Source organism: Coturnix japonica, chromosome 9 (genome assembly GCF_001577835.2).
Source record: "Coturnix japonica isolate 7356 chromosome 9, Coturnix japonica 2.1, whole genome shotgun sequence".
NCBI classification, from domain to species: domain Eukaryota; kingdom Metazoa; phylum Chordata; class Aves; order Galliformes; family Phasianidae; genus Coturnix; species Coturnix japonica.
The window spans coordinates 12133809-12145956 of NC_029524.1; the positions used below are offsets into that span (position 1 = coordinate 12133809).

General features: G+C 45.0%; 1 protein-coding gene across 4 annotated transcripts in view; it reads left to right on the forward strand.

Annotated features, from left to right (window-relative positions):
- Positions 1 to 12148, forward strand: part of P3H2 (prolyl 3-hydroxylase 2) — a 52039-nt gene that overhangs the window by 29584 nt on the left and 10307 nt on the right. For all 4 annotated transcript variants that reach the window (XR_001557252.2, XM_032446574.1, XM_015871910.2 and 1 more), the window contains exons 2-3: positions 9522 to 9668; positions 10304 to 10493. Coding sequence is in view for 3 of the 4 variants with exons in the window: in XM_032446574.1 (XP_032302465.1) it covers positions 9522 to 9668; positions 10304 to 10493 (337 nt within the window). In the remaining variant the exon portion in view is untranslated. The remainder of the gene's footprint in view (positions 1 to 9521; positions 9669 to 10303; positions 10494 to 12148) is intronic.

The window sequence follows — 12148 nt, forward strand, 5'->3', positions numbered from 1 at the left end:
TTCTTAAAACAATACAGAAGCAAAAAGCTAACAACGAGAACAAGGAAACCGGAAATTAAATATAACATTATGGCTAGATGCATATACCAGGGAGTGAGCTCTAGGGTGAGCCCTGTGGGTGCCATTAGCCCCAAGCTGCCCTGCTGTCTGCTGTGTCTTCAGTTCCATTCTCTGTCTGCTTTGGTTGCAGCCATGGGTCATCTTTAAGCAAGTTATAGGAACTTGGTGAACTCGATGATTAGGTTCACTGCCTCTTATCAACATAATTAGCATTAGTTTCTTTCAAAATCCCTGCACTGCTGGATCTGCTTCTTTTAAGTTAGGAAAAACTCAGACCTGGTAGCACACAGTGAGAGGCAGTTCCTATGACTTCATTCACGTCATGTGCTGTCACTGGAGCTGGTTGCAATGTTTTCATTACTAAAAAAAATAATTTTTTGAGGGTTTCTGGGTTTGCAAATTTAGTTTTCAACAAATGGAAACATTTGCAGAAAGTGGGGGTGAATCAACATCTGGCAGTTCCCTCAGCCACCAGATTTTTTTCTTTTGCTTTGTGGATAATTGCAGAAAAAAAAACTTTAAGCAAAGTATCTGTGCAAATAGAACCCTCACTGTCTGGCCATGATTGATTAGGGATGTTTGAGCTTTTCCTAACTCTCTTACTTCATCCTGGCACCATCCGCCTCTTCTGTCCTGGCTGTTTCCACTGGAGATGGAGCAGCTCTCTGCTAAGGGCAGGAGCCCCCACCCATGTTGGACAGATGGACATAGTAGGTGGAGGGCAGGCAGCCACCCTTTCCTGGCCACAGCTCTGGGCAGCAGAACCATAGTGAACCTGACCCTATTTGACTTCTGTGTAGAGCTGTGTCTCTGTAACCAGCCTTTTATGAGATTTGTCTTTCAAAGAGAAACGCGGGTGGGGATGGGAACAGTGACAAAGAGCCACTTATAAGGATTGAAGGAGCTCTTGCAGAAGAGCAGTGCGTAATTTTAAGATCAACAGAAAAATCTTGCAATGTCTTAAGCCCTGAAATGTCATCTGAGGAATTTAAATGCTGTCATCCAAGCTCCCGGCTACTGGGGTCAGGAGGTTTGCACTGTTGTTGGATGGCAAAACTGAACCATAGAGAAGCTTAGAGACTTTTTGAAGGATTCCCAGCAAGTCATAAGCCAAGCCAGGAACTAAAAGCAGAAACCCAGACTGCCTGGCCCCAGTGCTGTGTTCAAACACTGACTTCTTGTGGGATCCTGACTGCAATGATGTCCTCAGCTGGGCAGGCAGAGAGCTGCCCCACGGCCTCCTTCTCCTGTGTGGGGAAGGCAGAATGGGGTGAGCAGTGAGAGTGTTCTCTGTGCTGCTTCAGGAAGAGCTTTCCTGCTACTGATTTGCCTGAAAAACTGGGCTCAAGTAGAGGCACTTGGGAGGGCCACAGCCCTGCTTTCCTGGGCAGGTTGGCTGTAGGCTGCTCCTAGCAGGGCAGGCAGCAGCTCACACAGTGAAACCTATGCAGCAGCAGATCTTATGACTCCATTACTGTGCAATTGTAGGGCTTTTTGTACACTAATTAACCAGCAGTTTGATTTGAAGGCGATACGTCATGTTCCATTACAAACAGGCAATTGTAACTCAACATCCTGGCCCTGTGGCACAACGAGAGGCATGAAAGTGCTGCTCTGTGTGCAGGTCACTTGGCAAAGACTCTCTCATTCCCCTCTTGGATTAAATGTCGTGATGGAGAGATGGAGCCGAGAGGGCTGGTTTCATTCCTTGCAGGAATAGAGATCAGAGTCGGCGACCCTGTGATCTGGTTGTGATTTGAGGGAGACTTTGGACTCCTTACCTACAAGCTGGGGAAAGTGATACCTCTTCCAGGGGCCCTCCAGGCTCAGCTAGGATTAATAAGGGAGGGAGGGAGATGGAGTAGCTGTGACATTTTGTTTTTATTATTAATGATGTAGAGCAAAGCCAGGGCATCTCTGTGAATGATCACTCTGGTTTGCCTATGGATTTGGCTACATTTTCCCCCTCCTCTACCCTCTGCTAATCAGAGCAGAGGAGTTTGACTTTGCAGAGGAGGGCTCAGAAAGCACCATTTCTCAGTGTCTGAACAAAAACCTGAGCGTTTCCTGGAGTAATTAGGTCCAGGCTCTCAGGAAATGAAGGCCATCTAGTTGATAAGTGTTCAGCAATGATTACCGAGCTATGGCTGGGGAAAGTGAGCAAAGTGTTTTCATTTCAGAAACAGCAAATCCAGCTGAGACTTGTGGTGTGTGTAGTGTATGGAGGCATTTGTCCAAGTGGTATGTGGCCTTGCTGGCTGCAGCATGAGCCAGATTTACTCTGAAGCAGTTCCACAAGAGATGACTGCAGGGTTGCACCATGAGGCTGAGCTGTCTGTGCCCCTGGCTGAGGATGGGGATGTCATTCTGGAGGCCGGTGTCATTCTCCTCAAAGCCAGGAATTTCTCTCTCAAATTAATAGGAGTGCTCATCTGTTTGTAGAGCTGGAATAGGGTAAGGGTGACATTTGGAAGAATGGGATTAGGTCATCTCCAAGTGAAATACCTGCTTCTTCAGCAGTGTTGGGTAAGTTGTTGGTGAAAGCACAAAAATGGCTTTATCAGTATGGTTTTGTACCTGAGTCAACCTCAGCTGCAATAACCCCATATCTCCTGAAAACTCTCATGGAGCTTAGCAGCAGGTCTTGCTTAGCTGTATATCTGCCCTGCTGGAAATAATACACTGATGTCTTAAAATCTCCCAAATCCCCTCTTTATTGCAGTTTATATAAATGTCTTCCAGAAAGGATTACACAGCTCAGTGGAGGATAGGTCCAAGGATGGCTTTAAGCACAGTGATGCAGAGGCAACTCCCAGTTCAGGAAACCTATGAGCTGCTGTTTGCAGTTGTGATGGTCTGTGTAAAGGTCCCCATTTTTTAGCTCCATCCTGGTGCTCTGGTCACTCCTGGGAGCTTTTAGACTGATCCAGCTTGGCAGTCCATACAGTTGGTGCACTCTGCAAGACCTCTCTTGTCTTTTCCAAAACAGCTGAGGTTACACTGCAGAACTGTGGATATATTTTCATTTCTCTCCTTGTACCTTTTCCTATTCTAGGAATGTTATGTCAGGGGAAAAGGTGGTCATCAAAAACATTTCCTTAAAGACTTACAAGGCTTTGGGATGTGGAGATATGTATGTATGCTATGAGTCTGTTTTCTCTTTGGGGTTTAGTTTGTTTTCTTTTTCCTGTGCTGTCTCGCAGTTGCTTGGAGCAGAGGGAGATAAGAAGCTCTTTCTCAGATACCCCAGTGCTGTTTGCAGCCCACCCCCAGGGTTACGCATCCTGCTTTTTAAACAAATGCTCTGGTACTTGTTTATTTAATGGAATAATCTGACCTCAGTCACTGTTGGGAGTGGTTGGTGCCTTCTGTAGAAAACAGCCTTTCTATTGCAAAAGGGAGAAGCAGGGAGAAGCAGACTTCAGGCTCAGCACAGGGTTTCAAGAAGCTGTTTGTCAAAACTCTTGGGCTGCAAGAATGGGCATCATTTTGTCCACCATATCAGCCTGCATTTGAACTGGAAGGCTGCTGATCTGTGGGCCTCAAAGAAGGGAGAGAGAGAAAAGCAGGAAAAACACATAATCTGGAGATGGAGAGCCCCTGGTGTTCTGCTCATTTCAGGTCTGATCTCTGAGTTGCATCACTGCATGTTTATGTATGTGGCAGGGAATTGCTGTTGGTGCTATGTAGGCAGAAGTAGCTGCTGTTGTGCTTTCTTCTTATCACATGGATGGCATCAGCCTGTCAGGCACAGGCACACACTCATGGAATAAACACTTCAAGTTTGTTTCCATGCAGATCCGTGTGTTGTGGATGACACTTGTGTTTAGTCCTAGGCACTGTGAGGCTGTCTGCAAAAGCACCATCCTGATCCTTTTCCAAGTGTCTCCTGCCTTATCTCTGTGTCATCACATCTCTTCAGCTCTCTCATCACAGATGTGTTGGCTTTGTTTCCGGTCCACATCAAATGCCTTTAGGTTGCTACAGCTGGAAGGCTTCATGGAAAGGAAAAAGAATATGATGTTCCCAGTGCATTCCTACCATGGGGTGAGTGCCCTGATAGCCTCCCCTTCTGCCTCCTGCTCCCACAACATCTCTCAGCCTTTCAGCTGCCCACCTCAACACTTGGAGGAAGGCTGTGCATGGGGAATCCTCTGCTCTGGAAAGCCTGGCTGGTTTTATAGCTCCCTTGTAGTATCTTGCTGCCATTACTCTGTAAGTGTATTGCTTCTCACGTGCCACTAATCTACACAGGACATCTCTGGTTACCTGACTGAATAATCAGGAGTATGGGAATCTCATGGATAAAAAACTGCACATATTCCTGGGAACTGAATGCATCTCATCTGCTCCAATGAAAATGACAAGGAAAGCCTTTAGAAATTGAGAAGGAGCCCATTTCCAGCCAGGTACAGCTGCTGAAGGAGCCCTCCCATGGCCCTGTGCCTATGGGTTGTTGGTGGTGGAATGTATTGTTTGCTGCTCATATGTTTTACAGGAGGCTGGAAAGGAAACAAGGGGTTTTGTGCCCAATATTGAAAACCCTGTTGTAGGGATTTTGATATTTTTCTTCTTCTTGCCAGGAGTGTCCGCACTGTGTATTCTAGGAATTTTTCCTCATTAAAAATGCTATTTCACACACAGCACAGCCGTCATCATAGTACATTAAATGCAGCCAAGTGTTTATGTAGGACAGAATTTGCTTGGGAGTGTTTTTCACAGTGGTTTAGGTCAAAGTTCAGTAAACACAAACACATTTCCCACTGCTTGCTCCATGGATGAGTTCTGCAGTGTGTTGTTGTGCTTGGGATTTATGTGGGAAGGGGCTTTCCTGCTGGGAAAAGGCTTAGCAAGAAGTCACTTGGTGTGAGTAATGACATGTTTGCATGTGAGGTGTTGGTTGTACCATGGCTGCATCTAAGCATTTAATGCAGCAACACAAACGTGCTGAAATCTTTGTTCTTAGTGTCTGGGAAGAGTTTGAGAAAATACACTGGAGACGGAAGGAGAGATAACCACCCTTCCAAAGAGTGGTGATGCACTGACACAGGCTGTTCAGGGAGGTGGTGGAGTTACCATCCCTGGAGGTGTTCAAGAGCCTTGGAGATGCAGCACTGAGGGATATGATCAGTGGGCATGGTGAGGATGGGTTGGTTGTTGGACTGGATGGTTTCTGTAGTCTTTTATAACCTTATCGATTTTGTGATTCTGCAATGTGTAGGAAAGAGGGGACCAAGGTGCTCTCTGTCTCTGAGCTTCAAAATGTGTTTGTCTCACTATAACTTAAGAGCACCCTGATGTTGATCTTAACCAGGATCTGTGGCAGAGAAGAGTACTTGTGTTGCACAATGCACTCCCAGCACCTGGGGGATGCAATTTGCCTACTCTGCGCACCCACATGAAGGCTTATATAAGACAGCACCAGTGTGGCTCTAGTAGGAGATCTGTTAGAATGTCTGCTTTCTTTCTTGGTTAATTGAAAGAAAAAAATTGTTCCATGAAGCATGTTGAAGTGGTTTGCTCAGTTCAGTTTTAAGTTTCCAAGTATCTGCCACTTGCTTTAGACTAATCCAGTGTCTAGTCAGCTCTTTTGACCATGCGCTACCAATCCACATGTTTGTGTGCTGAAAAACTGTCTGCTGGAATAACAAAGAAACCCAAGCACTTCCTAGGTTTCCTTTCTCATGAGAAGCTCCCCCTGTGCCAGCTCTCCAGATGGGGTCTGCGGGCAGCTCAGGCACCTTTCTGCCAGCATGCACATCCATCAGCAGACGGAAAGTTTCCTGATCAGCTCCTCCTCCTCCATTTGCAGTAATAAAACAGTTGAGACAAGGTCACACGCTATTTATAGCCATCTCATGCTACTTGCTTCTATGCACCCAGGCAGTAGTCTTTGCACAGACACAGCAAGATTAATCCTTCACGACACCGAGTCCTTTATTCCCCTTGTTATCTGTGCTTACCCGCTCCTGAAAGCAGAGCCCTGTGTGCTAAGCCTTTGATAAAACACAGCAGCAGTGGGACTGTGGAAAAGTTTCTTGAAAAAACAAGATCTGTTCAGTAAACCAGGGGCTGGATGGAAGGTTTGAGACCTTTCTGGGTCAGGTGAATGGTTTGAAATTTGTTCTCTGCAGTTCCATACCAAACTCATGCACGGAGCTGTTCCCCAAGGTGTTATAAAGGCGGATGCATGCACAGAACTACAGGGTCTGGGGGGATCTGCCACATTTTCTGGTGTGTAAAGCTTCTTCACCCCCAGTAAAGAAGTTTAAATTCCAAGTGTCTTGCATGCTGGAGATACCTTAATGTTGGAACAGGCTGAGTTATGACTGTAGTCTATTAAAAACTGCCTGGATGTGGTGCTCAGGGATATGATGTAGAGGTGGGTTGTTAGAGTTAGAGTAGTATGGTTAGGTTGAGGTTGGACTTGATGATCTCGAAGGTCTTTTCCAACCTGAGCAATTCTATGATTCTGTGATTGTAGCTTTAGATGTCCTTGTTTGCTGCAGGGGAGTTAGGCCAGTGACCTTTAATGGCCCCTTCCAACCCAAACAATTCTGTGATTCTAATTGCCATTGTCTGCTAATTTGTTCAGTGGAATTTCAGTGTTGAAATTTGTTTGAGGTCTTGGTTATACCCTGTGTCACTACCCTTTTCTCAAGTAGGCAGTATCAACTGTGCGGTGGCATTGAGCTACACCTGAGACACAGACCGTGCTGCATGGTGAGTCCAGGCCAGTGATGTCCCCGATGGGAATGGAATAAGCAACTGCAATTTGATCAGTTTCTTTGATCTTAAGTTTTGTTTCTTAAAATCATTTTCCATTTTTCCATGGGAAAAATAAAAAATAAAAAATCAGTATCAAAACCCAGAAACACTTAAGAAATATGTTTTCCCCTTCTTGGTTCTGTCTGTTGTCATGGCAAAGTCAACACGGACAGGGTGCTCCAGGGTCTGCCTAGTTGCTGATGTTCCGACCTGGTGTGTCTCTTTGGCTGATGTACCCAGAGCTTGGTGCAAAGCTGCAGCAGCATTCCAGAGATCTCACCCCAATAATGTGAACCAAGAGTCCTTAGAGTACATACCAAGGTTGTGCTTCCACAGTTGTCATTTTTTCCTTGCTGATTTTCCTTCAGTGTTGGTTGTTATGTTATGTTTTACATTTACATTCTGTCCTGAGAGCCCTACAAAGATCAAAATCCACTTGTGTAACATGCTGTTCTTACAGTCCCTGAGTTACTTGGCATCTAAATAAACAATATGATTCCCCTGTAGGATAAATACTTTATTATTATTATTATTATTGTTACTCATTTAAAACAATGGAAAAACAGGCACAGGGAAAACAAAGTGATTTTTCCAATGACTGCACAATGAGATTGCAACAGGGCCAGGAACTGAGTCCAGGTGCCCTGAGTCCCAGCCCAGGCCTTTAAACACCAAAATATCCTTCAGTGCCTAGTGAATTTGGCAAAGGTTTCCTTGAAGTGTTTCATAATTAATGTCAGTGCAACTCTCTGAACGTGTCTTACTTACTAGTTAGGAATTTGCTTTTATATACAGACATCCACTTAGTAACTCTCCCAAACTTAGCAGCTGTTGGCTTCTTTGTGTTACTCGAGTCTTTCTAAGGCAAGTGTGGGCCATGATAAATTGCAAAGTGTTGAGTTGGAATGCTCTGCTTTGAGTCCACTTAGCAAAATCAAAAGGTCATCTCTGCTGTGAGGAGTCAGCAGGACAAAGCATGGGGTGAGCCTTGTTTTGAGGGAAAGGGAGTTCAGCTGTGTCTAGAAATCAGACTTCGACTATATCGTGGGGGTGAGTTTTATCCAGGAAAGGCTAAGCCTGTCCTATGATTTGGGACAATTTGCAGCAGCTTTCTGGATAGGACGGTCTATCCCATGACCAGCTGACACAGCTTGCCTCTCATGGGAGCCCTCCCTTGCTGAGATGCGTCTGCTTTCTTAAGTCTGTGTTTGCAGGATGCTGCCAGAAAATAAGAGACATCTGTGGTGTGAAAGGATGTAATTTCTCTGAGCAGCTCAAATAGAGGCTCAAATAATAGTAACCTCTGGATCAGGTCAAAAAGGTCTGTCCAACAATCCTCTTGCCCCGTTACAGCCTCTCTGATTGCAGGCTGCAGCAGCGCTCCTGCATACACTCAGTGTGACCTGAAAATTCCCACTGTGAGATGCTCTGATCAGTGCTTTGTATGTACCAGACACTGTCCAGCTGAGATGTGCTTTTTCCAGGATGGGATTATGTTGAAATGAGTTTTTAGAGGATGGGATATGCATTTCTGAATAAGAATTTCTCTCCCTCCTTTTTTAATATATTTTTTTATTTCTACATGGAAAGTGTTGGGGTTTTATTTGTGCTGTCTCTGCAGTGATCTTGCTCACCTGCTGGCAAACCAAGGGCTTATTCTGCAGAGTGGGATCCTGGCAGAACTTTCTTAGGCAAAATCAGATCTGGAACTAAATGCAGGTATTTTGCAGTCTGCAATTAGAAGAAACCCCAAAGTCAGAATCTGCATTGAAAGGAGTTTCTTAGCATGGGAATTCAGAGAATCAAGAGCTTGAGAGAAATTTGGAGCTGAGTCTCAGAATTTGGTTCTCGTCGTTGCTCCAATTTCTGCTTTGACATTGGGGAAATCACTTAAGGTATCTGTGAGACAGAAGAAACAGAATTGCCAGTGGGAAATGCCAAGGGATAAACTGTTACAGATCCTATCTTGGCAGTTAAAGCTTCTTTGTACCCGCTGTCAGCACGGAGCTAATCCTGGAAATCTTCTAAAGTTTGCACAGGGCAAATTTTCTGCATTTGGTTGGACATATGCATGCCTCAAGCAGGAAAAGCTTGGGAGAGCCTGCTCATCATGTAAATGTTCCCTGGTGCTGTCTCTGCACCTTGTTGTTGGGCAGAGGCATTGCTTTCCTTCAGGAGCAAGTGTCTCAGCTGTGAAGGGGGCATCTGTCATTATGGGTCATGCAGATGTTCACCTGAACATCTGGCCTGCTCCCTGCATCCTACAGCTGTGGATGTGTGGAGCATTCTGTCTGTGTTTGTTTAGGAGGTTTTCTCTGGATTGACACTAGTGTCTGGTCTCAGTCATGAACTTAAAAACCCAAAATAATTTGACACTTTAAGGTAAACTCCTTATCTCTCTGTCATTATCAGCAGAGTCCAGTCTTTTGCAACACAGTACACATCTGAACAAAATAAATGGTCTCAAGTCCCCAGCCATTTTCTGTACACTCTGCATTCAGGTTTACCTTGCTTGTCCTGTCACTGCCCAGCCCAGTGGTGTCTAAAAGGTGTCCAGCTACATCTCTTAGCAGATAGAATCATAGATTCAAAGAATGGCTTGGGTTGGGAGGGACCTCAAAGGTCATCTAGTTCCAACTCTCATAAACAGCTGTACGTCACCAACTTGGATGGTCTTTCTTACCTTGTTACAGCTGAACAAGCTGGAGGAGGCAGCAAATGCAGCTCACACCTTCTTCATGGCAAACCCTGAGCACATGGAGATACAGCAGGACATTGAGAACTACAAAACCACAGCAGGGAAAGTCAGCTTGATCGACCTGGAGGCCAAGCCACACATGGTGAGTCTGAGCTGAAGAGATGCCTGGGTTAAGTGTCAGACAGTCTGGACTAAAGAGATTTGGGAGGCCAAGAGAGCATCATCTATGAATGGAAAGGTTCTTGCCAAAGTCCATGTTATAATACAGCAAAACAAACTTTCCCTTTCAGAGCTCTCCTTTAAGCCAAGTCAGCTCCTGTTTTCACAGCACTGCTTACTGTTTTTGTGATGACTGTGTCCCCATCTCAGTCCCTCCCTTCAGGGAGCTCCTAGGTCATTTGTGTCAATTACATACCAGATGCTCTGATGGTTACCCTCCTTTGCACTAATGGGCAGATCCTGGCTTGTATTTGTTTCAAACAGACTGGGTTCTCCCACTTGGGCAGGGGACAGCTGTGCTGGTGACAGTGTGTAGTGACAGTCAAGGGACAGCTTTTTACATTTCTCTAAGATGAAAGGCTGACATGAATGCCAGAGCCATCCCCACATTCTGATTTCACAAGATCCACTGACAGCTTAAGTGTGGTTTGGTGCAAGAGCTTACACCTGGTATATGAGTAGGGAGACTGTTCTGTCCATGCCCACTTGTATTTCATCTAAAAAGCACCCATGGTACAGAGGTCTGTACCTGCTTACTGTCTCCTGCTGGCTTCTCAGGAGGATTACAGTGCTGGTGTCAGGCACTATGACAAAGAGGAGTACAGGTTGGCCATCACCTTCTTGGAGCGTGCACTGGAAGGGTACTATGCTGAGGATGAGGATTGCCAGATCATGTGCGAAGGACCACAGAGGTTTGAGGAACATGAATACCTGGAATATAAAGCTGGCCTCTACGAAGCTATTGCAGGTGAGATCTTTTTGCATCTTACTGGTTCTCATCCAATGGACTGTCAATGTTTTTAACTGTTGAGTTTGGGCTGTGTAGCAGAAACATTGACTCATGGCTTGAACTGTTAATTGAGCACCTGGTGGGAAGGCAGGACCAACCCAGGGGAGCTCAGATGCATGCAATTGACTGAGGGTGTGGAGCAAGGATCCACCCCTTCCCAGACCTCACTTAAGGGTTGGCAGTGGTGGTGAGGGTATCTCTGTGGTGATACCTGCCTACTTGAGGTCTTCCAAAGGTAAGCAAATTTTCTTCCTTTGTTTTTGCATACATGGCTGCTGTATCTGGGCTTGTTCCCATTCACTGCAGCCTAGAACTTTGATGTCTCATTATTATTGCTGTACTTTCAATGACATTTTTACATTACAGCATTGCGTGTTGTTGGCTGAGCTTAGTGAAATGTCTTTTCTCCCCTCAGTGCTGTTAGCGAGTAATGCTGCAGGATTAAGACCAGCAAGAGCAAATACAGAGGACAGGGAACCAGGGCATCTCATTCTGGTCCTGAGTAGAAGGAACTGAACTGGAAGAATTACACTCCCAGATGTATGGGACATCAGCAGCATTCAGTTAGAGCTGGATTAAATGCACTTTAGCATGAACTGCCTTGGTTTCTCCCAGCAATCTCACAGAAATTAATAAGTAGACTTTACTGGTTATATTTTCTCTGATTTTTTCAGTGCACATGAAGAGAACAGCTGAGTTGGCTTGGCCCTGCTCCAGATGGACAGGAAAGTTGCCAAAAAGGCTGAGGATGTAGGTTTCCTTCCCATCCAAAGAGATGGATTTGTCATTAGTGAAGGCCCACCTAAGTATGGTCTTGTCTGAAGCCTCTGAACTGAATGTGGCTGTGCAATTTTTGGATTTGCATGCGAGTGAGCCAGAGGGCATTAAAACTGTTTATTCTCACTGGGAATAAGATTACATATAATTTATTGTAAGGGGTAAAAGAGTAATAAATTAAGAATTGTTCGCTAGCAAAACTCATTTATCTGCTCTTGGTCTTGGAGTTGCATCATACAGTAGAGTTTTGCTTCTTTCATGGGAAGTATTTCACTCAGATGCAGATTGTTTTTGGTTTTGCATAGTTCTGCTTGCCTAGCAACAAGAAGTTTAACGAAACCTACCAAGATGAGAAACCACTAACATATGAATGTGCCCCCTCCTTGTGTTCAGGACAGGTAGTATGGGGCTTGGGGCAGCCTGATATAGTGGGAGAAAGACTTAGTTGGACCAGATGATCCTTTAGAAGGTCCCTTTCAACCTAAATCTATATATTATTGCTCTTGTACAGGACGAGTATTTATATTTCTCCAAAGCCCCATTCTTTTTTCAGTTCCAAGCTAATTTGCTGTGCCATTGCAAGGGGTAGAAGCATTCACACCTCTTCACTCAGGGACAGATGCATTTCAGTGCGCTGAGTCCAGTATATACAGCCTGTTTCTTGGGTACCCTGACAACTGACTGAAAGCAGTTCATGTCATTGATGGATTTTTTCCAAGTCTGGGATGTTTAAAGAGGTCTAAATGACAACAAAATTATTTATGTCCTTTCTCTTCTTGCTCTCCTTAATACAGTACCCTGGATGTATGTTGTAAATCAGACAGCTGCTCAGGCTA